Raw genomic sequence first — 26494 nt, 5'->3', positions numbered from 1 at the left:
AATCCAACATGCCGGTTGAACAGATAAAAATCACAAAAGAAAATGCAAACGCTAAGGGCCCAACGGCGTTAACTCAGCCATCTTTCACATATGTGGTATTTTCTAGAGCAAGGATGGCCTTTTGATTAAGGCACTAGACTGGAACTCAAGAGATGTGGGTTCAGTTTCTGGCTCTGCCACAGAATTCCTGTGTGACCCATGGGCAAGTCACTTAATCTCAGTACTCAGCTGTCATTTAGTCAGGGGTGAAAGTCAGACAGTATGGGTCTGTACGGCGTACCAGTAAAAAGTGGCTGCCAGGACTGGCCTGTACGCAGCTGACATTAAAGCACTGCTGGGGTAGCGCTTTAACATCGCTGCCCCTTTCCCCACCCCCCCCGTCAGGGGTCCTGCTGTAACAAACTGTTATGGACCCTACCGGCAGGGCTGACGACGGGGTGGGTGGCACAAAAGGGTCAGCAACGCTAAAGTGCTGCTGCAGCAAAGGACGCTGCTTAAAGCGCGGCCATGGCCGCGCTTTAATCTTGTTGCCCCTTTTGCTCCCCCTCCCCCCTCCACGGGAGCCCCGGGCGGTGCAGGCCAGGCAGCATGGATGGGCTGGCTGGGGGAGGCTGACTCCCTAGCCCCGCCCCTTCCGCCCGAGGCCCTGCCCCTACCATACCGGTAAGTGTTTACTTTCACCTGCATTTAGTATTCTAGCAGTTAACCCACATTTGAATTTGTCATTGTCTTCATCTCATCCCATCTGTAGTATTCATAGAATCATAGAATATCAGGGTTGGAAGGGACCTCAGGAGGTCATCTAGTCCAACCCCCTGCTCAAAGCAGGACCAATCCCCAATTAAATCATCCCAGCCAGGGCTTTGTCAAGCCTGACCTTAAAAACTTCTAAGGAAGGAGATTCATTAGGCACCTATCACTTAGATCCTAAGATTTATACCCTGGCTTAATTATAAGCACATGAGTAGTCCCATTGATTTCAATGGGATGATTCTCAAGTTCAAAATTAAGCATGGTTGTAAATATTTGCAGAATTGCAGCCTGAGTACCCTACTTTGCCACAAACTGTGTCTGGCTGCATTGTGCAGAGCTATGAAATGTATAGTATTACATCTAATTAATTACATAACAGCGACTCAGCATTTATACTTGATGTTTCAGTACCTGTATAGTGAATGGAGTGAGCTTCTTTTTGTTGATTGTTCTTTCATCAATTGTATCTGGCACTGAAAAGTTGATCATTTTACTGTAAATTAAAGAATAAACACAAGTGAGAAATACGTCATTATGCCTACACCAAAGTCATTTTGAACCTTCATCATAATATCATAGAATTGTAGGAGTGAAAGGGACCTGAAGAGGTCATCTAATCCAGTCCCCTGCACTCAGGGCAGGACTAAGTATTATCTATTCTAGACCATCCCTGACAGGTGTTTGTCCAACCTGCTCTTAAAAATCTCCAATGATGGAAACTCCACAACCTCCCTGGGCAATTTATTCCAGTGCTTAACCACCCTGACAGCTAGGACATTTTTCGTGATGTTGAACCTAAACCTCCCTTGCTGCAATTTAAGCCCATTGCTTCTTGTCCTATATTCAGAGATTAAGGAGAACAATTTTTTCTCTCTCTTCCTTGTAATAACCTTTTATGTACTTGAAAACTGTTATGTCCCCTCTCAGTCTTCTCTTCTCCAGACTAAACAAACCCAATTTTTTCAATCTTCCTTCATAGGTCATGTTTTCAAGACCTTTAATCATTTTTGTTGCTCTTCTCTGGACTTTCTCCAATTTGTCCACATCTTTCCTGAAATGTGGCACCTGGAACTGGACACAATACTCCAGCTGAGATCTAATCAGTGCAAAGTGTGGCATGTTGATCAAATATCCAGAGACTGAATTGACCACAGGACCTTGCTTAGTGCATTAAAAAGTCCAGGAACACCAGTAGATAGTCTCCTCCCCGCCCCCCCACAGACAGACACAGACACAGACACAGACACATACACACATGTACTGCAATATTTTAGCACAGCTTTTTCCTAACCAGTGGAGGAATGGAAGGTGACAGACAGATATATTGAATAGTGGCCAAAAAGAGCAATAAAGTAAACCTGTGTGAAATTCAAAATGTTAATTTTGTGGAAATTCATGTCAAAAGATTCACTGTTTCACGTTGCTTTTCACCCTCTACCTCCAAAGACTTCATGCAAAATTTGAAAAAATAGCTATTTTCATTGTCCACAACTGCAAACAAATCCTCAGATTTACACACATTTTTGACACAAAGCCATCCATCTTCACTCAAAAATGAACCAGTCTGTACAAAAATGGTCTCAATTTTGGTCAAAAAATAGGCAGACTTCAGCAGAATTTCACGTTCATAATAAAATATGAAAACCATAATTTTTGCATCACAAATATTTTGCATGCATCTAGATAGGAACCCCCTAGAAATGCCCTGTCTCAAGTTTCTTATTACTATTACAAAACATAGTACATAAGAAAAAGACCTACACGTTCATGTGTTTACTGGGCATGCTTGACATGGAATTTTCTCTTTGTATCTAACAATATAGTTCTTTCATAGTAAGTTGTAAAGTCTTGGGCTGCTCAGAGTCCTTCACATTTAGGCAGGTTGGTTGTGTTTCAGTCTCATTTAATAGAAAAGGTAGAACCATCTCCTGAAGCCCTTACTAAGTTATTCCATTCTTATCTTCAGCAAAATGCCCATTGTGCCAAGTCTTGAAGTCCTTATTCATCTAAATCTCCAACTAATCCTACATAAGAATTGTATATGAGTAAGGACTGAGTGAGAACTTCAGGATTTGGCCCATGTTGTGTAATGCAGGACATTTCAGATACGCAAATAAGTATATAAAACTCACTGGGTTCTATATTCTGAGGTCCTTACCCAGTTTTTATTCATTTTCTACTCAGGCTCATTCCTGTTGGCTTCGTTATTTCTCCCCTGATTCTAATGGACAGAGACAATCACTTTTAATATATAAAATATCTATTTTTCAATGATAAACAATAGTTTGAAAAAACCTTATAATCTCTTAAGAGAAAAGATGTGTGAGAAAGAGAATCACTAGGGCCCTGATCCTGCAAGAATTACGCACATGCCTAACTCTAAAGGCAACGCAACTGCTTGTGTACTTCAAGGTAAGCACACGCATCCGTTTTCACAGGGTCAGGGCCTAACTGTGTAGGGAAACATAGGTGGTATTTACCACAGCACGATGCCATCACCAACCGCCAGGAAGAGGTCATCAGTGTCTGGATTCATTGGGAGCACGTGTCGGCAATCAGGGTCATTCTCTAGGGCTTTGTTAATCCAATTCACAAAGGCGTACTTTTCTTCTTCTGCAAGCAAAAGGTCAGATCTATCAATTTGGAGCCTAAAACTTTTACCAATTCTCTTGACATGAAAATCTCAGTTCTTATTAAAAGTGATTTGGTACCTTTTCTGACACTTATCTATTCCACCTGAGAACCGAACAATTATTTAAAATTAGGGAGGTTGCATTTTTGGCCAAAATACTGCTCTTACTTCTCCTCAGCTTTATTACAGTTTGTCCAAAATATGCCTGTTCTAAGTCTCCCTTATCGATACGGCAATTTCCTAAGGCTTTTCACACTGACAGTTGCGAAATGATCTCCAAGGGACCATTTAGTTGCAATTACTACCTATATCAATTGACTCTACATACCCGAATAAGAATGTTGGGTTCCAACACTGGACTGTTCTGAAGTTCCACCGATAGCACAAATCCCCTCCTTTTTATTGATTGCTTTTCGAAAGGTTTTAGCCACATCTGTGCTCTTCAGGCCGTGGAATACCTTTCAAAATACAGAGAGTGATTTTAAAATTGCAAGCTATAAAACTATGAGCTTTTAGGTTGTAAATTTCTTGGGACCATGCTGTCCTCTATGTCTTTTTCAGAGCTGAAAACAATGTGGGCATCGAATAAATAAATAATCTGTAATACTAACAATTATTTGAATGGGCACTCTCAGCAAGAGTTCACACTTGTGGCTGCCTTAGCAGAATTGGACCTTATAATTTTTTTATATTTTAACTAATAAATAGGAAGTTAAAGAGTATTAGGAATCTACAGAGTCTTTGTATTCTGGAGACAAGCCCTTAGAAGTTTAAATTTTGAACAGAGGTAAGTGCAATTCTGAAATTTCCATCCTGCAGGAAATTCCAATACTTCAACATTTGTTTTTGTCCCAGCTTGCGGAAACTGCATTTACCACTGAAAAATCATTTTGACAGAAAATTTCTGACCAGCTCTAGTTTTGCAAGTTAGACTGTTTTTTTTTCTGAATTTCTTTTTAGAGGATATTCTCCAAAATAACATTTTACTCACTGCAATAAATTCATCAAAGCTGATTTTGCCATCATTGTTTTGATCTCCCGTGGCCATCAAATTCTGAGTGATTTCTCTGATTTTATATCCTGGCAGAGGCAGATTGGCTGCTTTGAACAGCTCTGTTAATTCACAACTGCTTATGAAACCATTTCCATCAATGTCTGTAAAGGAAAAAACAGCTTAATGAACCTGTCTGCACAGAAAAGGTTTTTTTCAGGAAATATGAATTATGTGTAATGATTTTTTTAATCTTATAACAAAAATATAGTAAATTGTTTTTAACAATTGCAGTGACCTTTTCAATCCCAAGGAAAGTTTATAATGACCATGAAACAAAAAAAGAAGGAAGAATCTGTATGTTAGTTGGATATATGTTACAGTAGCAGCGCGATATGTGGATGTATTCATAGTTTGAATTTATTAAATTTACACTGAATTAATGGTTTTACAAAATAAACAAAAACAAACTCAAAACCAAAAGTTATTAGCCTTCTCCTACTGCATTCTTTTATTAAGGGCTAAAATGAGAGTGTGAGTTAGGCAGAGATTACCCTGTCTGTAGGAGCATTTCTGAAAATACGCAAAATGACTATTCACAAATTGCTCTCAAATGTGCAAATTACGCAAATGAGAAAAAATTAGTAAAATCATTTTATTTCTCTAATCTCTTTCCATGACAGTATCCTTGCATGTTACGTGTAACAGTAGCAGGCAAATAATAACAGAAGTATGATTATTCCAATATTGTCCCATTATTTCATTGCTTCTCATTTTGCTTTGGATATTGGTGAGGGTCCTGTACATACAAATGTTTAGCTATCAGCAACCCATAGCATCAAAATGCAGAACTGTATGGAATTTAAAATGAAACATTCTACCTCAGTTGCCTATTGTGATTTGTAAAGATTTTTAATGAGGGGATTTATATTTTGAAACTATTTAGATGTCATGTAGACAGATTTTTTCTTTGACATATGAAAATGCTAGCAACTTGTTATTTGTAATAAACGCTCCTATACTCTCAGTATATATATTATTGTCCCAAATGTTGTTTTGTAGTCTTCATTTGCCCAAAGAGAGATTTCAAAGAAGTATATGTTGTGATTTCCTGAGTTGAGCTGGAAATTGACCATGTCATGTGCAGCAAAACCACATAGGATTTACATTTGAGGCTGCTTCTTAGACAAATTAGAGGATTGGACCTAGACAAATTAGAGGATTGGGCCAAAAGAAATCTGATGAGGTTCAACAAGGACAAGTGCAGAGTCCTGCACTTAGGACGGAAGAATCCCAGGCACTACTACAGGCTGGGGACTGAGCGTCTAGGCAGCAGTTCTGCAGAAAAGGACCTAGGGTTACAGTGAATGAGAAGCTGGATATGAGTCAACAGTGTGCCCTTGTTGCCAAGAAGGCTAATGGCATTTTGGGCTGTATAAGTAGGAGCATTGCCAGCAGATTGAGGGACGTGATCATTCCCTCATCTGGAGTACTGTGTCCAGTTTTGGGTCCCACACTACAAGAAGGATGTAGAAAAATTGGAAAGAGTCCAGCGAAGGGCAACAAAAATAATTAGGGGACTGGAGCACGTGATTTATGAGGAGAGGCTGAGGGAACTGGGATTATTTAGTCTGCAGAAGAGAAGAATGAGGGGAATTTGATAGCTGCTTTCAACTACCTGAAAGGAGGTTCCAAAGAGGAGGGATCTAGACTGTTCTCAGTGGTACCAGATGACAAAACAAGGAGTAATGGCCTCAAGTTGCAATGGGGGAGGTTTAGGTTGGATATTAGGAAAAACTTTTTCACTAGGAGTGTGGTGAAGCACTGGAATGGGTTACCTAGGAAAGCGGTGGAATCTCCTTCCTTTGAGGTTTTTAAGGTCAGGCTTGACAAAGCCCTGGCTGGGATGATTTAGTTGGGGATTGGTCCTGCTTTGACTATGACCTCCTGAGGTCCCTTCCAACCCTGATATTCTATGATTCTATAATTCTTAGCAACAGAAGTATGGATTAATATGGGATTGTGAAAAGTGTCCTTTCAATGTCTGTTTCACAGTGAAAACAGAAACTAGTAGAGAGAAGAGGACCTAGAGAGAGGATCAGGACTGAGAAAGGGAAAATGCTTCGTAGCAATGAAAGGACTTAATGGCTGAGAATAAGTGAGCTGTGAGAGACAGAAATGCATATCCTTAGAATCAGGGGAGAGAGATGGTCCGGTGTAAGTAGAGAAAAACAGAATGGGGCTTAAAAGTAGAAAAGGGGATATGAATTTAAAAACACACCTAGAGCACAAAAGGATCAAGGAAAAGGGGCTGTACATTTGAGGTTTTTTTAATTTGCCTTTGTTTCAGTTTCCCTAGGGAATGTATTATGTTATATCAAAAATCCTTGTTTTGTCTTCTCAGTAATTTGCCTTGAATAAATGTTTGGGTGAAAATGCTTTAAAATACTTCATGTTTTCAAATTATTTCATAAAACCAGTTTCGCAACCTTCTGCTGTCTTCATCCAGCAAAGGAATGCCAATACTATACTTCCAGAAAGCTACTGCAGGCTAAAGTGGTTTTATTTGAAAAGGACTGCAGTTGTATGAACATTACTTCATATAGTTTCCATTTCACAGTATGACAGTACTGAAGCATGGCTCATTAACTGAAGCTGGCCAGTACAGCGGGATAGAATACAACTTTACCTCGTGTCGTATGTTACATGCTAACTGTACTCACCGACTTTGTTGAAAGCCTCTCTTAAGTCTGTCATCTCTTCCTCTGAGATGTGTGTTGTTGACGCCATTTTTACTTCTTTGAATCAGAAGTCTGCAGGAAAATGCATGTTATTAGTTTGTGTCTTTTATTTTTAAGAGTCAGAAGTTCAAAGCAATTTCACTTAGAAGTTACAATGAACAGCATGACACGAAGTCACTGCATCATTCTTCATAATTTACAACACGGTTTCCATCTGTATCCAGGAGTGTAACTAAGAGGTAACCTTTTTCGATCCTATAGATCAGAGGTGGCCAACCTGTGGCTCCGGAGCCACATGCGGCTCCTTGTAGAGGCACCGGCTCCGGGGCTGGAGCTACAGACGCCAACTTTCCAATGTGCCAGGGGGGCTCTCTGCTCAACCCCTGGCTCTGCCACAGGCCCTGCCCCCACTCCACCCCTTCCTGCCCCCTCCCCTGAGCCTGCCATGCCCTCGCTCCTCCCACTCCCCCTCCGAGCCTCCTGCATGCCATGAAACAGCTGATCGGGAGGTGCGGGGAAAGAGGGGGAGGCGCTGATTGGCGGGGCTGCCGGTGGGCGGGAGGCGCTGGGAGCGGGGTGCGGGGAGCTCACTGGGGGGCTCCTGACATATTACTGTGGCTCTTTGGCAATGTACATTGGTAAATTCTGGCTCCTTCTCAGTGTCAGGTTGGCCACCCCTGCTATAGATGTAAATCCATATTGATTTGTTACCAAACTGTGCTGTTTTGATAAGTCCTGCCCAAAATGCTTATCAAGGCTGGTGAATACTTTTGATACCTAAATCCCGTCCTCACTTGCCTTAATTACTCTGTGGAGGGACAGAACAGAATTATGCTGGACACTCAGGAATCCTCAAAGCCACCCTGCAAGTGGGGGTCAGGATGGCTCAGGATGTTTGGGGGCAAACACATGATTGGGAGCACTTTGCTGCTGCTGCCATGGCGGGCAGCTTGGATCACCAGTTAGCAAACGCTTCACATTGCAGCATACGTCCTCAGGGCCTGCTTGGGTCTTCCACGTATTCCCTTGGAGTGGGATACACTGTCAGGTGTCGTAACAGGGCCTTCATCTTCATGCTCTCCTCAGCTCGCGGTTCAAACTGTAGTTCTATTGTTTTATGGGCACCCGGTGGGAGAAAGAGGCATTTTGTGCCCTCTCCCTCTCAGTACACCCATGCAACTCAAAGAAGGATTAGGTTCTATAGCGACTGTGCCTTCGCTCTGATGTCATTGAGAATGCTGCACAGGGGTGGAAGATTCAGTTCCACTTGTGACAGATGCTTGTCACATCGCTGCATGCACTGCTGAAGGGTGCTCCCGTACCATGGTAATGGGAGCGGGATTGTCCTGCCCTGCCCCGTCTTATCTATTTATAGTGTAAGCTCTTTGGGGCAGAGACTGTCTACAGTTCTAGCTTCGTATGGTACCTAGCACAATGGGGCCCCACTTTTGGTTGGTCCTTAGGCACTAGTGTGATAAATATGATTTACAACATAATAAAAGGACTAGACTAGACTAGAATACTATATGGGCCCTAGTTAGAGGGTTTGAGGGTGGCTGCTGCAGTTGCAGTGCCCTTGTTTAGGAAAGAATCAAAAGAGAATGCACTAAAACTACTTCAGACCTAAAAAAAACCCCATAACTTCAGTGAGAAGGCCCAGATTGCAAACATTTATATCATTTTGTAAAAGATATTTAGGGTAGATTTGAAAAATGGAAGATGATACTTAACACATTTGCTAGAATAATTTGAGTATAACAGTTAAGCACCATTTATCTGGATTTCAGGTTTAATGCCTTCCTGAATTTATGCATTGATTTATAATGTCAGTAAGTGTGGCGTAGAAGGAGAACTCTTTATAGAAATGGATTAAAAATAAGCCAAAGGCAATACATTGTGGTGGGTTCTTTCATCCTGTCTGTCCCTACAGTAGCACAGTTTAGCTGCCTAATCTCTGCAAGCTCTGGATCAGAACTAAAAGACTTCTTCATCAGGAGAGAAAGCTGGTTCATCTTGCTCAGACTTTCTTGAAGCATTGCCCGTAGAGAAGAATAACACAATATATAAATAAGATTGTAATCTTTTTAAAGGCAGGGATTGTGTGTCTGTGTTTGTATAGTACTTCGTACAATTGGGCCTCCAGGTGCTATGTAAAACAAATAATATTTTTAGCAGTATTAAGAAGTATTACTTTTAGGGACCTACTGGAGAGGAAATCATGGAAAAGACTTATTAAGGCATCTCATTAATCCATTTTCCAGTGCAGGTTTATACTGTCCAGTCTAGATCCTTTATCAAGCAAAAGGATGTCTAACACTGCTCCAGGAAGATTATTCCACAGTACAATAGATACTGTAAACAACAATAATAGCACATACAGACTATCACACAATTCAATTACAGATATTGGGTCAAATTCACCACCTGCATAAATGGTCCCACTGAAACCAATGGACATATGCTGGTGGAGAATTTGGTCCATGAAGTACAATGCAACCTGATAATAATGGCCAGCAAAGGCACAGGTTTCACTCTTATTAATCCTCACATACTCCTGTGAGGTCAATGTTATCAGCCTCATTTTATGGATGGGGAAACTGAGCAGAAAAGTTAAATGTTTTGCCCAAGGCTACAGAGTCAGTGTCAGAGCTGAGATTGGAACTGCCAAGGTGCTGCGGTATTCATACCACTAAAGTACCCTGATGTCTCCTCCCCTCCAGCACACACACATTAGTTGGAATTATTCTATATTCTCAGTCTAACCGTACCTTTTAATTTCACCCAATTAATCCTAGTACCCAATATCCTCTTGTGCCACCAACTTCAATGGAGTTACTCCCTATTTACCCTGGGGTGCGATCAAAATGGGATCCTCAAATTCTGATTTTGTCAGTTAACCCTAAATTACCATTGGCACAACTCTATCGTGGGACTTTGCAAGTCACATAACTGTTTAAGTTGTAAAGTTGGGCACCTTAGTACCTCATCACAGGTACATAATATCCACATAACATCAGCAGCAAAGTCCCTAGTGGAACACCGCTCCTACACTGTTTCAAGATTACCTTTAACCCCAATTTGGCAAGAGATTGCAGTAAAGGGAGCGAAAGAACTAAGTCTTTATTTTTAATATTTATAGTCTCATATTTGGCCAGATTTGCTCAATAAAGTCAGTGAAGGTCCCGCAAATGTATATTGCAAGAACTGAGAGAAGAATCTTGTCCAGAAAGTTTTCAGAGTAAGAGAAACAAATTTTGTTAATGTCAATGTGATTTATTCTGGAAAGATGGTGCTTGAGAGTCTGATTTGTTGGGGTTGCCAAGGGAGTTTTTCTGTGCATTAATTTATACTTATGACTTACTATCACTTTTCTGAAATTATCTGAGGTGGTTAAATCAAATGCACTGAGAAACAAGAGAGCTGTTAAGGGCCAGGTGCCTCATGTACCTTAACCAATAGGTAGGGTTGTCAAGGTGTCCAGTTTTCGACCAGACAATCTGGTCAAAAAGGGACACTGGCGGCTCCAGTCAGCACCACAGACCGGGCCGGTAAAAGTCTGGTTGGTGGTGCAACGGGGTTGGCAGTCTCCCTACTTGGCTCCTGGAAGTGGCAACATGTCCCTCAGCTCCTAGGCCCAAGGGTGGCCACAGGAGCTCTGCACACTGCCCTTGCTCCAACCGCCAGCTCTGCACCTCCCATTGGCCAGGAACTGCAGCCAATGGGAGCTGCGGGGGCTGCTCCTGCAGGGAGGGGCAACACGCAGAGCCACCTGGCCGCACCTCTGCCTAGGACCCGAGGGACATGTCGCCGCCTCCAGGAACCACCTGGGGAAATTGCTGTTCAGAGCCCACACCCCAAACCCACTCCGACACCCCAAACTTCTGCCCCAGCTTGGAACCCCTCCTGTACCCAAACTCCCTCCCGGAGCCAACACCCCACACTCCCTCCCGCACCCCAACCTTCTGGCCCAGCCTGGAGCCCCCTCCCACACACCAAACCCCTTGGCTCCACCCCCCAGTCCAGAGCCCGCTCCTGCACCCCAAACTCCTCATTCCTAGCCCCATCCCAGAGCCTTCACCCCCAGCTGGAGCCCTTACCCCCTCCCACACCCCAATCCCCTGCCCCAGCCCTGAGCCTCCTTCCACACTCCAAACTCCTCGGCCCACCCCCCATCCCAGAGCCTCCTCTTGCACCACAAATCTGAGCCCCCTCCCTTCACCCAAACTCCTTCTCAGAGCCTGAACCCCCTCCCTCACCACAACTCCCTGCCCCAGCCCAGAGACCCCGCCCCCGCACTCTGAACCCCATGGTCCCAGCCCAGAGCCCCCTCCAGTACCCCAAACCCCACACCCCCAGCCAGAGCCCTCATCCCCTTTCACACCTCAACCCCCTGCCCCAGCCTGGTGAAAATGAGCGAGTGAGCGAGAGTGGGGAGAGTGAGCAATGGAGGGAGGGGGATGAAGTGAGCAGGAGGTGAGGCATCAGAGAAGATTCAGGGCCTCAGGGAAGGGGCAGGGCAAGGGTGTTTGGTTTTCTGCAATTCCAAAGTTGGGGACCCTCCCAATAAGGATAAATGTTTTCTACTTGTTTAATGGAATAAAGAAACTTGCTAATGACTGTCTTGTTGTACAGTAATTGCATGTGTTGTTTAGCTAATTGTATACTTAGATATTGTTTAAAAATAAGATCATCCGGTACAGTAATTCCTCGCTTAACATTGTATTTATGTTCCTGAACAATGCTACTTTAAGCAAAATGATGTTAAGCGAATCCAATTTCCCCATAAAAATTAATGTAAATAGGGCGTTAAATTCCAGGGAAATTTTTTTCACCAGACAAAAGACATTTTATATACACACACACACAGAGTAACTCCTCACTTAATGTCATCCTGGTTAATGTTGTTTCGTTGTTACGTTGCTGATCAATTAGGGAACATGCTCGTTTAAAGTTGCGCAATGCTTCCTTATAATGTTGTTTGGCAGCCTCCTGTTTTGTCCACTGCTTGCAGGAAGAGCAGCCTGGTGGAGCCAGCAGGTGGGGGCTTGGAACCAGGGTGGACCGGCAGCCCCCTTTTCAGCTCCCCGCTGCCCTAAGTTCCCTGTGCAGCAGCCGCCCAGCAGGCTATCGACTGCCATGCGGGCAGTTTAGCTGTCCCTCCCCCCACTGCCATGTGCTGCTCCTGCCCTCTGCCTTGGAGCTGCTTCCAGGAGCCACCTGCTTGCTGTGCGGAGGGTGGGGGGGAAGTGGGGTGCTGATGTCAGGGTGTCCCCCTCTCCCTGCTTCTGCCCCCCGCTCCTATACCCCATCTCCACAGAGCAGGGGGACATAAAACAGGGCTCAGGACGGAGGCAGCTTGCTGGCAGCAGCTGGTGTCTCAACTTGCTGATCTATTTAAAAAGGCAATGTACAGTATCCCAAAGCTACCCAAGTGCTTCCAGAACTTCACTGAGTGACACTGGCTTGGACTCTAGCAAAAAGTCCCCAGATATTGGGATTGTTGGGAGTCCAGCAACTCCATCTGAATCTGAACAACCTTGTAACTTGTCATTCACAATGCACTGTAAAAAATGTATGCTACACTTTATAAAACTTACAGTAAGACACGTTCCCTGCTCCAAAGAGTTTGCTGCGTATGGCAGAGAAGACAGGAGAGGACAAACAAAGGTAAGACAGTAGTTCAGGCAAAGGAGGGGGTCAGGAGATTACTAGTAAGGTGAACAAGGTGGAAAGACAACGAGGAGTCCGGTGGCACCTTAAAGACTAACAGATTTATTTGGGCATAAGCTTTTGTGGGTAAAAAACCCCCACTTCTTCAGATGCATTCAGGGCGGCAGATTTGTATCAATTTTGGTGGTGCCCAGAACGCCCAGAGCCTGCCCCCCACCTGCCTAAGGCCCTGGGAGGGAGTTAGGGTGGGGGGAGGAGGTCTGGGGTGCAGGCCCTGGGCTGGGGGAGGTGATTGGGGTGCAGGAGGGATGCCGGGTGCAGGCTCTGGGAGGGAGTTTGGGCGCAGGAGAGAGTGTGTGGAAAGCGGGTGGGGGTGCAGGCTCTGAGAAGGAGTTTGGGTGCTGGGTGCAGGCTCCAGGCTGGGGAACGGGGTGGGGATGCAGGAGGGGGTGAGGGGTGCAGGCTCTGAGATGGTATTTGGGTGCAGGCTCTGGTCTGGGGGTGGGGGTGCAGGGGAGTTTGGGGGCAGGAGGGGGTGGGTGGGAAGAGGGTGCAGGCTTTGGGAGGGAGTTTGGGAGTGGGAGGGGGTGTGTGGGAAAGTGGTGGGGGTGCAGGCTCTGGGAAGGGGTGGGGGGGTGCGGTGCCCCAGGCCGCTTTAAATCACCCAGAAGATGGGGGGGGGGAGGCGAGCACCCAGGGGTGGAAGGCGGGGCAGAGGGTTAGACCTGGCCTCAAACATTGCTGGAGCTGGGCCCCAGGCCAGGAATATTCCTGGTGCCCAGGCACCATGGGCCCATAGAATTCGCCGCCCATGGATGCATCTGAAGAAGTTGTTTTTTTAACCATGAAAGCTTATGCCCAAATAAATCTGTTAGTCTTTAAGGTGCCAAAGGACTCCTCGTTGTTGTTGTTTTGTGTGGAGATTTAAGGAGGGGTTGTCGTGACTGGAACCGTGGGAAAGAAAATAGCATTAGCAGCAGTTGTTTTGGATAGAGGGGAGAGGGGAGAGGCAGGGGTGCCAGGAAGGACAAGGTTAATCAAAGTGAAGAATGAGCAAGGTATGGTCAAGGGTTATAGCAGAATAAACGGCAGATTTGGCGGCCATTATAGAGAATGAAAAGAGAGGACTTAGCAAGAACTTGAATGCAAAGGAAGGAGCTGACAACGACCAATATGCCGGAGAGATGGGGAAAATAGTGGAGTTGTCAACAGCGAGAAAGAGGCAGAAGTAAATGGAAACAGATTAAAAGGAGAGGTACAAAGCTGCGTTTTGGATAGATTGAATTTAAGATTGTAATGGGACATCCAGACTGTGTGTAACTTTGCTCTGGGGCCTTGTCTTTTTATTTACCTTCAAAGCACCACTGACACCAATGTTGCAATCTAGGAGCAAAGTGTGCAAATGCATTCTTGTTCCAGCTTCTTAACCGTATCTGAATGTTGTTTTGTGTGTTTCTTTATTTAAAAATTATTCTCATCCTGTGTGCTGAGAATGCTGACAAATTACACTGAAATAGCTTCTGTAAAGCCACTACCCTTATTGTTGTATATTTAAAATAATACAACAGTGTAATTTGTCTGGTTTTTAGTTGACCTCATCCTCAAAAGGAACAGCTATACCATGGATGTTTTAAGAGATCTAATGACAAACTATTTTCTGCCTAGGATATAATGGAAGAACAAAAACAACACTCTCAAAACTGAGGAATGAAATGTCACCACTAAACTGATGCGCTTCAGCATTAATGTTCTTTCATGTCTTCTGATTATGAGGCCATAGTTAAAAAAATCTGAAAAGTACTGTAATCTCATGAATTATTACATATTACTCAGCAAAGTAAGTGTGCACTCAGGGTGCAATATAAATGTTAAATAGTAAAATCATTAAATACTGAATTCTTTCACAATTTGTACTAAATTAGTTACAAGAAGCTCTTGTTTCATAAGCTCCATTTTACGGTTTCTCACAGGCACTAGAATGAAAACTGTGAAGATATATCAGTGCACCTTAAGTAAAGTTGCACTTTTTGCCCAGAGCAAAATGGCAAATTTTATGTGGCAACATTACATTTCATGAACACATATTGGAATAGTCATTATCAACTCAGCAATGACTTAAAGTGCTGGAATAGCTGAAGAAATAAAAATTTTCCACACACTCTTTACCCATTGGGGCATTACCTTGTTAATAGTATGTTTTTTTCTAGAGTATTGTGGGGAACTGGGAGGGGCGAATTGGGTGTGTCCCTTGTCTCATAACTTTTCAACTCCCGCAGCCACCCTCTTCTAAATGGTTTATTTTCACTTAGGCTGCTGGAACAAGAAGCATGTCGTCCCCGCGAAATAGAGCATTTAGAGCAGTCGAGGAAAAACACAAGACAGAGGTCTCCCCCTCCCCAACAACACAGTACTGTTTACTTGGGCAGAGCTGGATCCCCTTTAATGCCTTTTTTTTTTCTTTACTCTTCCTTGCCCTATCCAAGCTGTCAGTTATCTGAGACCAGATTTCTTTGTGCAGGATTTTTCATCAGGATTATAGAATAGTTTTCCACTTTTCTGAATTAGCATTTCTTTCTGATTAATTTTAAGGAGAGTTTTTGACCCAAAATACATCAGGAAAATTCTCCTTACCTACAGCACATCCGGGCAATGAGATAAGCAACAGCAAATGAGAAGGAGCCTCCAGAAAGTGACAAGGAGTTCTGCATCTTCTGATGTACCCCAAGTGTACTTGAATATCACAAAGGTATACGGGAATAGGCAAGGGTGCTGGAACAATTTTTATAGTGGGGGTGCTGAGAACCGTTGAGCCAAACTGTAAACCCTGTCTATAATGGAAACCACTTCAAGCCAGGAGGTGTGGGAGCACCCTCACCAACCCTATTTCCAACACCTATGGGAGTACTTGGTATCTTTGGGGGATTTTCCTCACTAAATCCTTCCTCCAGTCAATGTTTCTTAAATCCCCCTCCTCATCCATGTGCATGTAACTGATGGTGATCAGAATGTCTCTGCTAGGACATTCTTCTCCTGGAATATTTCTCTATCTCTCTATGGAGACTAGCACGCATAGTCTCCATGGTTTTGCCCATACATCCTCTGACCGAGCTACAGCCCCCATGCAAAAGGCTTCCTGGTCAGACTATGTGTCCAACTAGTATATTTTGTACGGCATTTATGTTTTGGGCCATAAACATTTTTGACAACTGCAAGTAGTCTTGCCGGGAGGGCACATAATATTTTCTTCCTTTTTTGCTCTCACACACAAGGAGAGAGAAAAAGAGAAATTATTCAGTTGATCTCATGCGAAAAGAAGAATCAATGCTATAAACCACAACATTGTGGCTTAAAAGTTGCTCAACTTTAGGCTTCCGTTCACTGGCCAAAAAAGAAGAAAAAAAGTCCTAACTTCTTTAAAATCAGCATCCATAAAGGCACTGAATGGAGAGAGAAAAATAATGTTGCTGATGCTCAGCAAAACAAATGTAATGCTGTTACAGCATAGTCTAAAATTTCCTCCCTCTCATTCCTCAGGACACATTTTATATTCTATTTTTGTTATTTTAAGCTGTAATGTACATACAACCCTAGATTCTCTAGTGTTGTCAGAGGTAAATTGCACTTCTCTGTGCCAAGAAGGAAACTCAGGATGGATTCACAGCCCGGGAGGACAAGCAGTGTTAGCATGTCAACCTTCCTTCAAAGTTTCTGCCAGAGTCGGGGCAGGATTAATTTATAGGTGGGGGGTCTAAAGGAATCTAGCTGACAGTAATGCCTTAGGCAGCTAGATAGAGCCATCAATGCTCCTCAGTGCTAATCTACAACACTCCTACTTTTTCAGTCTGGAGGTTCTTGAACAGACTGGCGATCCTTCCCATTTGTGTGGTGGTTTAGTTATGTGGTTTAATGATTTTTCCCTAGCAGTCTAAGGCAAAATTTGAACTCACATCTCCCAAGGTGAAAGGACCCACTACAACACCTTGTCTGTCAGTGGTTATTTATCATCATAGAATCATAGAAATGTAGGACTGGAAGGGACCTCAATAGATCATCTAGTCCAGTCCCCTGCACTCAAGGCAGGACTAAATAATAAACATCTGACAGGTGTTTGTCTAACCTGGTCTTAAAAACCTCCAATGACGGAGATTCCACAACCTCCCTGGGCAATTTGTCCCAGTGCTTAACTACTCTGACAGTTAGGAAGTTTTTCCTAATGCCCAACCTAAACCTCCCTTGCTGCCATTTAAGCCCTTTGCTTCTTGTCCTATCCTCAGACGTTAAGGAGAACAATTTTTCTCCCTCCTCCTTGTAACAGCTTTTCATGTACTTGAAAATTGTTAGCATGTCCCCTCTCAGCCTTCTTTTCCAGACTAAACAAACTCTATTTTTTCAATCTTCCCTCATAGGTCACGTTTTCTAGACCTTTAGTCATTTTTGTTGCTCTTCTTTGGACTTTTTACCAATTTGTCCACATCTTTCCAGAAATGTGGCGCCCAGAACTGGACACAATACTCCAGCTAAGGCCTTATCAGCGTGGAGTAGAGTGGAAGAATTACTTCTCAGGTCTTGCTTACAACACTCTTGCTAATACATCCCAGAATGATGCTTGCTTTTCTTGCAACAGTGTTACACTGTTGGCTCATATTTAGCTTGTGGTCCACTATGACCCCCAGATCCCTTTCCACAGTACTCCTTCTTAGGCCACTGTGGTTGACTGCATTAGGAAACATCAACGATTTCTGAGCAAAATATCAGATTAAAATGTAATTCTTAGTAAAATGACTTCCAAAATCACTGAAGGGCATAGACCAACTAATGTATTTTGAATATGCTGCATTTAAGAAAATGCTCTTTTTCTAGGTATATATTCTTTGTAGTTTGTCCATCGGCCTACTTAAATGGCTACACATACACAATAAAGTTAAATGTTTCATTCTAATTTTCTCAAGGGTGTTGAATTAAATTCTGAATCCCAAACAGCCAAAAATGTACCCGACTCCATTAACAATATGTAACATTTCTATTACGGTAGCACCTAGAGGTTTCAACCAGGTTGGGACCCCACTATGCAAGGCATTGTACAGAACTACAGAGTAGGATTGTGAAACCCTCATGAAGTTGGTGGGATTACTTCCGTGAGTAACTGCTCCCCAGTGTGAATAAGGGGTTCACAATTGGTCCATAGTAAATGATAATACCTTCCCCCCAAAGGCTATAACCATCCCTAATATAGCTGCTGAATGATAAAGATGTTGCATCTGATCCCTTCATGCATCTATTTCAGACAGTGAGAATTTGAAGAGACTGTAGTAAAACAACATAGTTATCTCTACTTGAAGGACAACATGTTGGTGCTACACAAGTCTTAGTTTCATAAGCTTTCAAGAAAGGACATTGTTTCTCAGTATAACTTATTAAGTCCTTAAGGCCAAATCTTGGGTCCTAGACCAAGCTTAAGTAAACAGACTTTATGCAAGGGAGCTCCAGAGAGACTGTAGGGGAATGGAATCCTCCTTGCCACGAACCAGCCCAGCCACTACTGGGCTGTAGTAGTGACTGCTAATCCTGCAGGGACTTTTGGCCAGTGGCTATGCAGAGTTGTGGAACCACTAGCCCTGCCACTCTGTGCATTAAATCCTTCAGATTTTTCCTGCTGTAGAAATAGCTGACACAACACTTCTTAGAACCTGAGAAGGGGAATGAGCAGAATTCCCAGCAAAGCCCACTTTGTCTATTAGCAAGCAGACTTAATCTACATGTTCAGCACCTACTGAGTGCAGAGAGGGACTGCAAAAGAAATCTTAGGTAAATAGGGGACAGCCTCTCTCCAATCGATCCCCCACCCCTATGCAATACAGTCACGGGGGTTCTGCAAAATGTGGTGGCATGACACCTGGTGGTGGGTTGTTAGACATAACTCAGAGTGTTTACTCAATTAAAGTATGCTGCATATGTATGCAGTATAATAAATCTATTTTATATAAATTCATAGAAGAAAATTACTGTACATATTTCAAGCGAATTAGTATGTAACCAATAACATGGTGCATGTAAAATAATCATAACCAGCTAAACTTTCAAAATATATTCAGAAGGTAAAACAAAGAGCTGCCAAAATATGTTTATGTATAAACTATTAATATTTATTTGAGTTTGGTGTTCCAACTGGATTTATGAAGGATTTTTTCTCATAGTCTCCAGTCCTTTTTGCTTTTTCCCCCCATATGAAAATCTGCAGGTAGATTTCTTCCTGGGGCATACTAAGGGTTATATTGTATTATCAGTTATGCAGAAATTCTTATTGATTTCAGTGGGGAGTTCTGCTTTTAAATTGAGGTCATGATATGGCCCAAAGTCATTCAGCTATGCCCAGAATACTAGAAATGGAAAAAAACTCTGTGTATCCTACTGTTGTTTGGCTGTTGTGTACTGCTTGCCTATAGGCTCTTGAATGACTTCTGTTTAATTGTCCCTTTATCTTTGCTTCCACAACCTTGCTTAGGATGTCCTTCCCATTAGTTATTATTTTCCAAGTAAACTAAAGTTTCCTTAAGCCTGCTGTTCTAAACCTGTTCAGACCCTACATAATTCTGCCTCTCCTTACCTACCTGCCCTTGTATCTTATCACCTCACCCAGCCTCTCTACTCTGCCAGTGCCGTTTGTCTGCTTCTCCCACAACTGCCTCTGCACCTTCCCTCAAGAAAACTCACTGCTGTGATTCCTTCAAGAAACTATCTGACTAAATCATCCACTTTCCTGTTTCTTTGATTCATGAATGAACTGCTCCTCTGCATGGGGGGAGGGAGGTGAAATGTTGGGGAAGAGAGGCCTAAGGACACCAGAACTAAATCTGGGATTCAGCATGAGAGAAAGATGGGAGGGTTAAATTATGGAGGGAAGCTGGGGTAAGGGGAGTTTAGTGTGTCTAACTTTGAAAAAAGAGAACAAAAATGACAAACACCTATCTAAGAAGTCATGTGCCCATTACCACCCTGATGATCATTCTGTTTGTGTGTTTCATCCTTTTCCCCCTCCCACCGATCACCTGTGTTCGTCTTTAAGATTGCATGCACACTCTTTACCTCGGGGCCGTGTCTTCATGTGTTCAGAAAATGCCTACCATATTAGGTTGCTACCACAATCTAGTCATCCTCACAGTAATAGGTAACTACTAGAAATAAGAATCATTAATAATAATAATTTAACTGATGAAAATCATCATCATCTTCTCTTTCCCTCAGCATCAATTTATTCTGTATCCTCAGCACCCATTTTCCTTTTTGTTAATCATAAAGGGCCTGATTTAGTACCAATGACCAATGATGAGCCTATGACTGTATGATAACAAGATAGGATTTAGTATGCTAAATGTGGTTTGATTTGCTAAACATATTGCATAACATCATCAGAATTTGACTAGATTCTGCAGCTGTGTATGAAACAGATAAGTAGATGAATTAGTCAACTGTTTTTTTGAAGGCAAGTCACTGTTTAATTTTAATTTATCTCCCTGTTTCGCCACCCATTTCCTATATACACACACTTTCCAAAGTAAGCACATATTTTAATAAAATCTTTGTGATAACCATAGCTGTAAGACCTCCATCAAAATCTTTGTATTAAGGTCATCATTTCCATGGAGTCATATTGTGCCACTGAATTTTAAGCTCTTCTCTCTAATACCAGTACTAGGCCTTAAAAATCAATGGCATGGTATAACACTATCTGTTTCATGCTAATTCTGTGGGCAGAAGAGAGGAGACTATACTCAGTGAATGCCATTCTGCATATGCTTACAGTCAGTTATTTTTGAAAAGTATCTTAAAAATTCTAGAGCCATATTACATCATCCATGTTTAGGCAGAACTCTTAATTTATTTCAATGGAGGCGTCTGATTAAAAACTGACTATATGATTTTTTCTGGGGTGGGGAAGAATGTATTATCATTTACTTCAGCTTCTGGGATTATAGTAAATAAATTTTGACACTATATCAAGAGAGCAGAGCTTTCTATCAGCCAAATCACGCATTATGCAGAAATACCTCGCTGTGCTATCAGGAATTTCCCAAATGGCTCATGCTGGTAGTTCCCACTTTTAATGGGATTTTCCAGTAAGAAGGGGGTTTTCTGTTTCTACTCAATGCAGGGGGAGACTGCCTGGGTCCTTCCTTGCCTTCCCCTTCCACTCATTCTCTACTTTCAGGTCATCTGACACCATGGAGGTCTGACCCACCCCTTCAACATAAAGAGGGGGAGATATGTGTATGGAGGATCCCCTCTACATACATGTGGCCCTGAGATTTCACCAAAATGATCAAAACTCCATTTGTCAACAATCCATCTGCATCCCTAAAGAAGTAGCCTCATTTGTAATTTGTTTTTAAGATGATCTTCACTTGATGTTCGCAGGAACTAGTGGACAAATCCTGAATTAAGACAAACTCCCCTTGATGTCAGTGGACTTTTGCCCAAATGAGGACTAAAGACTACAGGATTTGGCCATTAGTTTTGTGTCACATTAACCAAGATTTTGTATCTTGGTTAATATATATTTGTTATTCTTTCCTGAAATTTTAGTGTCATGTATTCAGAACCTGACATCTCATTTCATTTATGGTTTGGAAATCAAAGTCATCCAGAGACATAATGTTCCCCAATGCTATACAGCCAATGCTTAATTAAACTTGAATTAACTTCATGGTGAATCCACACCTGCCTGGCTGAGGGTGGCAGGAAAGTATATGGAAATTATGGAATGGAAGGATCAGCAGATAGGTCCTTGTTTGTGCAAACATCACCTGAATGCTCAGAAGAGATAAAGCCACCCGGAGAATCCAGAGACTTGGAACACACAATAAATTTAGAGTCTAAATCAAAGCCGATTCAAGTCAATGGCAATACTTTAAATGACTTAAATGCACATTGGCTGGGGCTTTTAAAAAGCAAGTTTTATTCTGGGGCCGTCCCACATGTTTTTAAGCAGAAGTCTCTACTGAAATTAGTGATAAGTTCTGCCTTAAAATTGATAACCCAATATGGCTCCCATTATCGGGGAAGGGACAGCACAGTGAAATTAGATAGATAATAGGTTAGCTTATATGACTTCCTAACAAGCAACAATTTTAAGCCGTATCAGAAAAAGTAAATCAGCTAGCAAATGTCGGCCTTTTTCAGACCACTGGAACGAAAATTAAAACTACGCCACCACATCAATCCACTCTTATTCTCCCAACATTTTCAAATGGATCAAATACAGATGATAACTCCGATACAAACCGAACGAACGGCAATATACCAGAATAACGCACCACATGTACTCCCAAAGGTTTATAGAAATAATCTGCACCAGACTGGAAAATGATTCATGCTGTTACTGATCCTATGTTCTTGCTCCTGGTGACCACAGGCTTCCTGTGCAGTTAAACTGCTAGAGTGCGCATTGAGGGTAGGTGCACGGAAAAACAACAGGTGCTGTAAGCATACCAGAAATCTAATGCTGTGGTCCAACTCAAACTGAAAGATAAGATTTTTTGTAAAATTACCTTGTTTGAAAGCTGTAAAAAAATAAGTAGAAGCAGGTTGGAGTGTGCCTAGGAAAACCCTCCTTTCTGATCCGAAGTGCGACTTGTCAACCTTCAGTATGTGACCCCAGTGAAGGAAGTGACTAGAGTGATCAAACGTCATCTGGCAGTGAGATAGATTTTGTCTTTATAAGGAAATATTGCTTACTTTGGGCAACCCTCCCCTCCCCCCCCCCATCACCTGATTACTCACACAGAGCAGGTCACATTGAAATGTAGAGTTCTTTCCACTTCCTCTTTATGTCTCTTATGTCTCTCTCTCTCTCTCTCCTGTCTCTCTCTCTCCCTATATATACATACACTAATACACACTATTTATGCCTCTTCTTTTTCTAAATTAAGCAATTACAGTTTCAGGTCACAGTTCACAGTCACACTAAGGCTCAATGTAAAAGGTGCTTTAAAGTGGGTGTGAATGTAATTTACACCTACTTTAATCCACCTCTACACTGCCAGAGTACTGTAGAGGGGCCTTAAAGTAACTGAAAATTAGGCTCTTGGTATGTAAAAATGAATCTTCAGTACTATGGGAACTTGGGGTGAAATCCTGGCCCCATGGAAGTCAATGGCAAAACTCCCATTAATTTCCATGGGGACGGGATTTCACCCTTTCTCTTTTGACTCTTTTGAGCAGTGTTTCTTACTGTTTTAACTTCAGTGAGGTTACTCCTGGGGAGGAAAAAAGACCCTTAATCAAAAACAAATAGAGCACCAGCCATCAGACAAACTGACTAACTGGACCACCCTACACCTGAAGATGTAGAGTGCTTTGGAACCCCGCACACCTGAATTATAAACCCCCTGGTTAAGATCCCATCACTGATGCAAATACAGCGATCTCGGGGTGGATGTTATCATATGAAGGTATGGTATTACAGTGAAACTTGCACAGGAGTTCTCTCCACAGTAGGCAACTTCCTGTTTTAGGAGACCACCCCAATTCATGGGAAATGATTGCCTAGGAAGGAGTACTGAGGAAACAGATCTAGTGGTCATAGTGGACCATAAACTACATATGAGTCAACAGTGTAACACTGTTGCAAAAAAAGCGAACATCATTCTGGGATGTATTAGCAGGCGTGTTATAAGCAAGACATGAGAAGTAATTCTTCCGCTCTACTCTGCCCTGATTAGGCCTCAACTGGAGTATTGTGTCCAGTTCTGGGCATCACATTTCAGGAAAGATGAGGGAGAAAAGTTGTTCTTCTTAACCTCTGAGGATAGGACAAGAAGCAATGGGCTTAAATTGCAGCAAGGGAGGTTTAAGTTGGACATTAGGAAAAACTTTGTAGCTGTCGGGGTGGTTAAGCACTGGAATAAATTGTCTCTGGAGGTTGTGGAATCTCCATCATTGGAGATTTTTAAGAGCAGGTTAGACAAACCCCGTCAGGGGTGGTCTAGATAATACTTAGTCCTGCCATGAGTGCAGGGGACTGGACTAGATGTGCTCTCGAGGTCCCTTCCAGTCCTATGATTCTATGAATTCTGCTCAACTGTTATGAGTAGATTACGTCTTATAAACAACAGATTTCTGGTGGTCCCTGATGTGCTTGTGTAATCATCAAAAAAAGTATTAGAAATGACTGGAACTCAGCAAACACTCATCAGAGATCTTATGAAAAAGAAAGATTCAATTTGCAGGGCACATTTTGCGACGTTCAGCAGTCGATGCATATTTACAAGCACTGGAAGGGAAAGTTAATGACAGAAGAAAACGAAACAGAAAAAGAAGATCATGGATGGATAATGTGGTATCTTGGCTATAGCCAAAAAGAGATGAGCAGAGAATCATACAGCATGGGCTACAATTAGTTGCAAACCTCCAGTAGTGGAGATGTTGAAGAAGATGTGGCTGCTGAAGGCAGGTTTCATTGTATATAATACCTGATTTTGCTTAGCATTTATATCATGTTTTTCATTTTTAAAGTGTTTTGCAGACATGAATTAATCCTCACGGTCTTCCTGTGATGTATATAAGTATTACTATCCCCATATTCCAGATAGGGAACCTGAAGCAGAGAAGTTAAGGGACTCATTCAAAGCCACATAGTGCTAGAGCTGAGATTCGAATGCAGGAATTCCTAGAGCCCAGCCCTATGCTCAGAACACCAGCTCATTTCATGTGCTATGACTGCAGCATGCTACTTATTAGTACTAGTTAGGGGACAAAACTGGAACCTTATTGTACTGGGCCTTTGCACAGGTACACAAACAGTGAGTCCAGTGTCCCCCATCTCAAACCCAGGGCTGGTCAGTTCTATAGACAGTAGTTTAGATGAGGTCACCCCAGGGAATTTAGATAATGACATTATCATATTTTCTGTATTCTTCATCAAATTCCTGATGCATCTCAACAACTTGTTCAGTGTGTTTTTGTTTGTTTGTTTTTATCACAGCTCTGCATTAAGCAGAGATTTTCATTGACTGTCTACAGTGACACCCAGGTCCCTTACCTGAGTTGATAGTCAATTGAGAACCTTGTAAAGTGTACGAGTAGCTAATTATTTTCCCTCCAGTAGTCATTACTTTGTATTTAACAACACCGAGCTTCATTAGCCATCAAGTAGCCCATTCATCTACCATCCATTCATTCTTGTTTAGGTGTCTCTGAAGCCTCTCCCAGTCCTCTCTAGTCCTGACTAAAATAAATAACTTTGTATCATCTGCAAATTTTGCTACTTAGCTACTCACTCCTCTTTGAAGATCATTAATAAATACATTAAATAACACAGCACCTCAAACGGTGCCTTTTCATGTCTAACCTCTCAGCACTGACATTGTCCCCCACCTATCTGCCCAACACACAGCCACTCTTCTGTGCCTGTCAATCAGATAAGGCCATTCCAACTCAGAATCCCTGCATTGGCTTCCCCTTGCATGCTGCACTGAGCTGGAACTTCTCATCCTCTCCCTCAACTCCACCTTGGCCGGATAGATCTGGGACCTTACCTCTCACTACATCCTTTAGCAATCTTTCCCTTCTCCCAGGGTTGATCCCCTGTTCATTTTTGTAAGAGGGCCTACTAGCCATTTAAGGTTGGTGGGGGAAGTCTCTGGAGACAGTATGATCCTGTTCCAGATTTTGTCTGGAACTAGACAAACCTGTGGGACAGGGGATGTAGATGATGAGCAGGAGGAAGTGGTGTTGTGGCAGTAGTTTGGCACAAAATCCCAGGCTGCTCCCTTTGTTTAGGGCCTCGGACTAGAGTTCCAGTGTCAGAGTGGGCCTCTCACCCCTCAGTGCTGAGGGTCAAACTGGGGCTGTGAGCTTCCACCCAGCCAATCTCCCTGGGACCCAGTGAGCAATTCAGTGCATTAGCAAGACTGGATGAGGAGGGGGTTGGGCATAAAAGCAGCTTCCTTCTACAGTATTACCAACCCTAAAAGTCAAAAATTGAGTCAGATGCCAGTAAGTCATGAGATTGGTCTACGACTCATGAAGTGGTTGGTTTTAGTAAAGATGATGTTGTGGTTTTGGTGTGTGTGTTGATTTTCAAACTCCCCCCTGCCCATCCCTGAAGTGCGTGTGGCAACTACAGTTTGTCAACTATCCCAAATTCACAGAGTAAAGTGAATCTGGACCCCAGTGCAGGAGTTCCTGCTGGCTGCCTGAAGGTACGGAGCTTCCAGCCTCCCACCCAGATCCAACACTCTAAGCCATTCATTCTGTGCCTTTCTGCCCCCACATCTGCCCATCCCCTGCTCAGCAATTAATTGTGGACCACCCATCCCCCATATCAGTTCTGCCCTCAGCCCTATATCTGTCCATGTCCTCCCCACCAATTGCACCATCCACCCCACATATCACTTTTGCCCCTTAGCATACTTCTGCTCCAAGCACAAGGGTCCTTCATCCTTCTCTCCCAAGCCTTGGGGGGCAGCTGCAATGGGTTCCTCTTCTCCCTCTTCCTAGGCTTGGTGTGGTAGGAAAGAACTGGAGGGAAGGGGCAGAGAGCAAACTGATCTATTATTCACTTCCCCCCCTCTGAGATGCTGGGCTCTTTCAGCCATCCCCTCCTCCCCTCAAATGGTGTCAGCTGCTTCCTTCCTCCTCTCCCCAAAACCTTTTCTGGGTTCATGATGGGAGGGAGAAGAGCTCCACCTGGCTCCTAAAGCAGCCCTG

At 43.0% G+C, this 26494-nt stretch overlaps 1 protein-coding gene across 2 annotated transcripts in view; it reads right to left on the bottom strand.

The window, feature by feature from the left end:
* Positions 1-26494, bottom strand: part of LCP1 (lymphocyte cytosolic protein 1) — a 63981-nt gene that overhangs the window by 16302 nt on the left and 21185 nt on the right. The window contains exons 1-6 of one of the 2 annotated variants that reach the window (XM_084628747.1): positions 22333-22429; positions 7100-7189; positions 4377-4540; positions 3714-3843; positions 3234-3366; positions 1165-1246 (exon numbers count right to left, since the gene is read on the bottom strand). In XM_084628747.1, coding sequence (XP_084484873.1) covers positions 1165-1246; positions 3234-3366; positions 3714-3843; positions 4377-4540; positions 7100-7166 — 576 coding nt within the window. In that variant the 5' untranslated portion in view covers positions 7167-7189; positions 22333-22429. Of the gene's footprint in view, positions 1-1164; positions 1247-3233; positions 3367-3713; positions 3844-4376; positions 4541-7099; positions 7190-22332; positions 22430-26494 lie in introns of those variants that run through there. The other variant, XM_084628748.1, reaches the window with a different exon arrangement.

This window comes from Lepidochelys olivacea, assembly GCF_965140295.1.
Source record: "Lepidochelys olivacea isolate rLepOli2 genome assembly, chromosome: 1".
Classification (NCBI taxonomy): Eukaryota; Metazoa; Chordata; order Testudines; family Cheloniidae; genus Lepidochelys; species Lepidochelys olivacea.
This window is presented reverse-complemented; position numbering and strand designations above follow the sequence as displayed.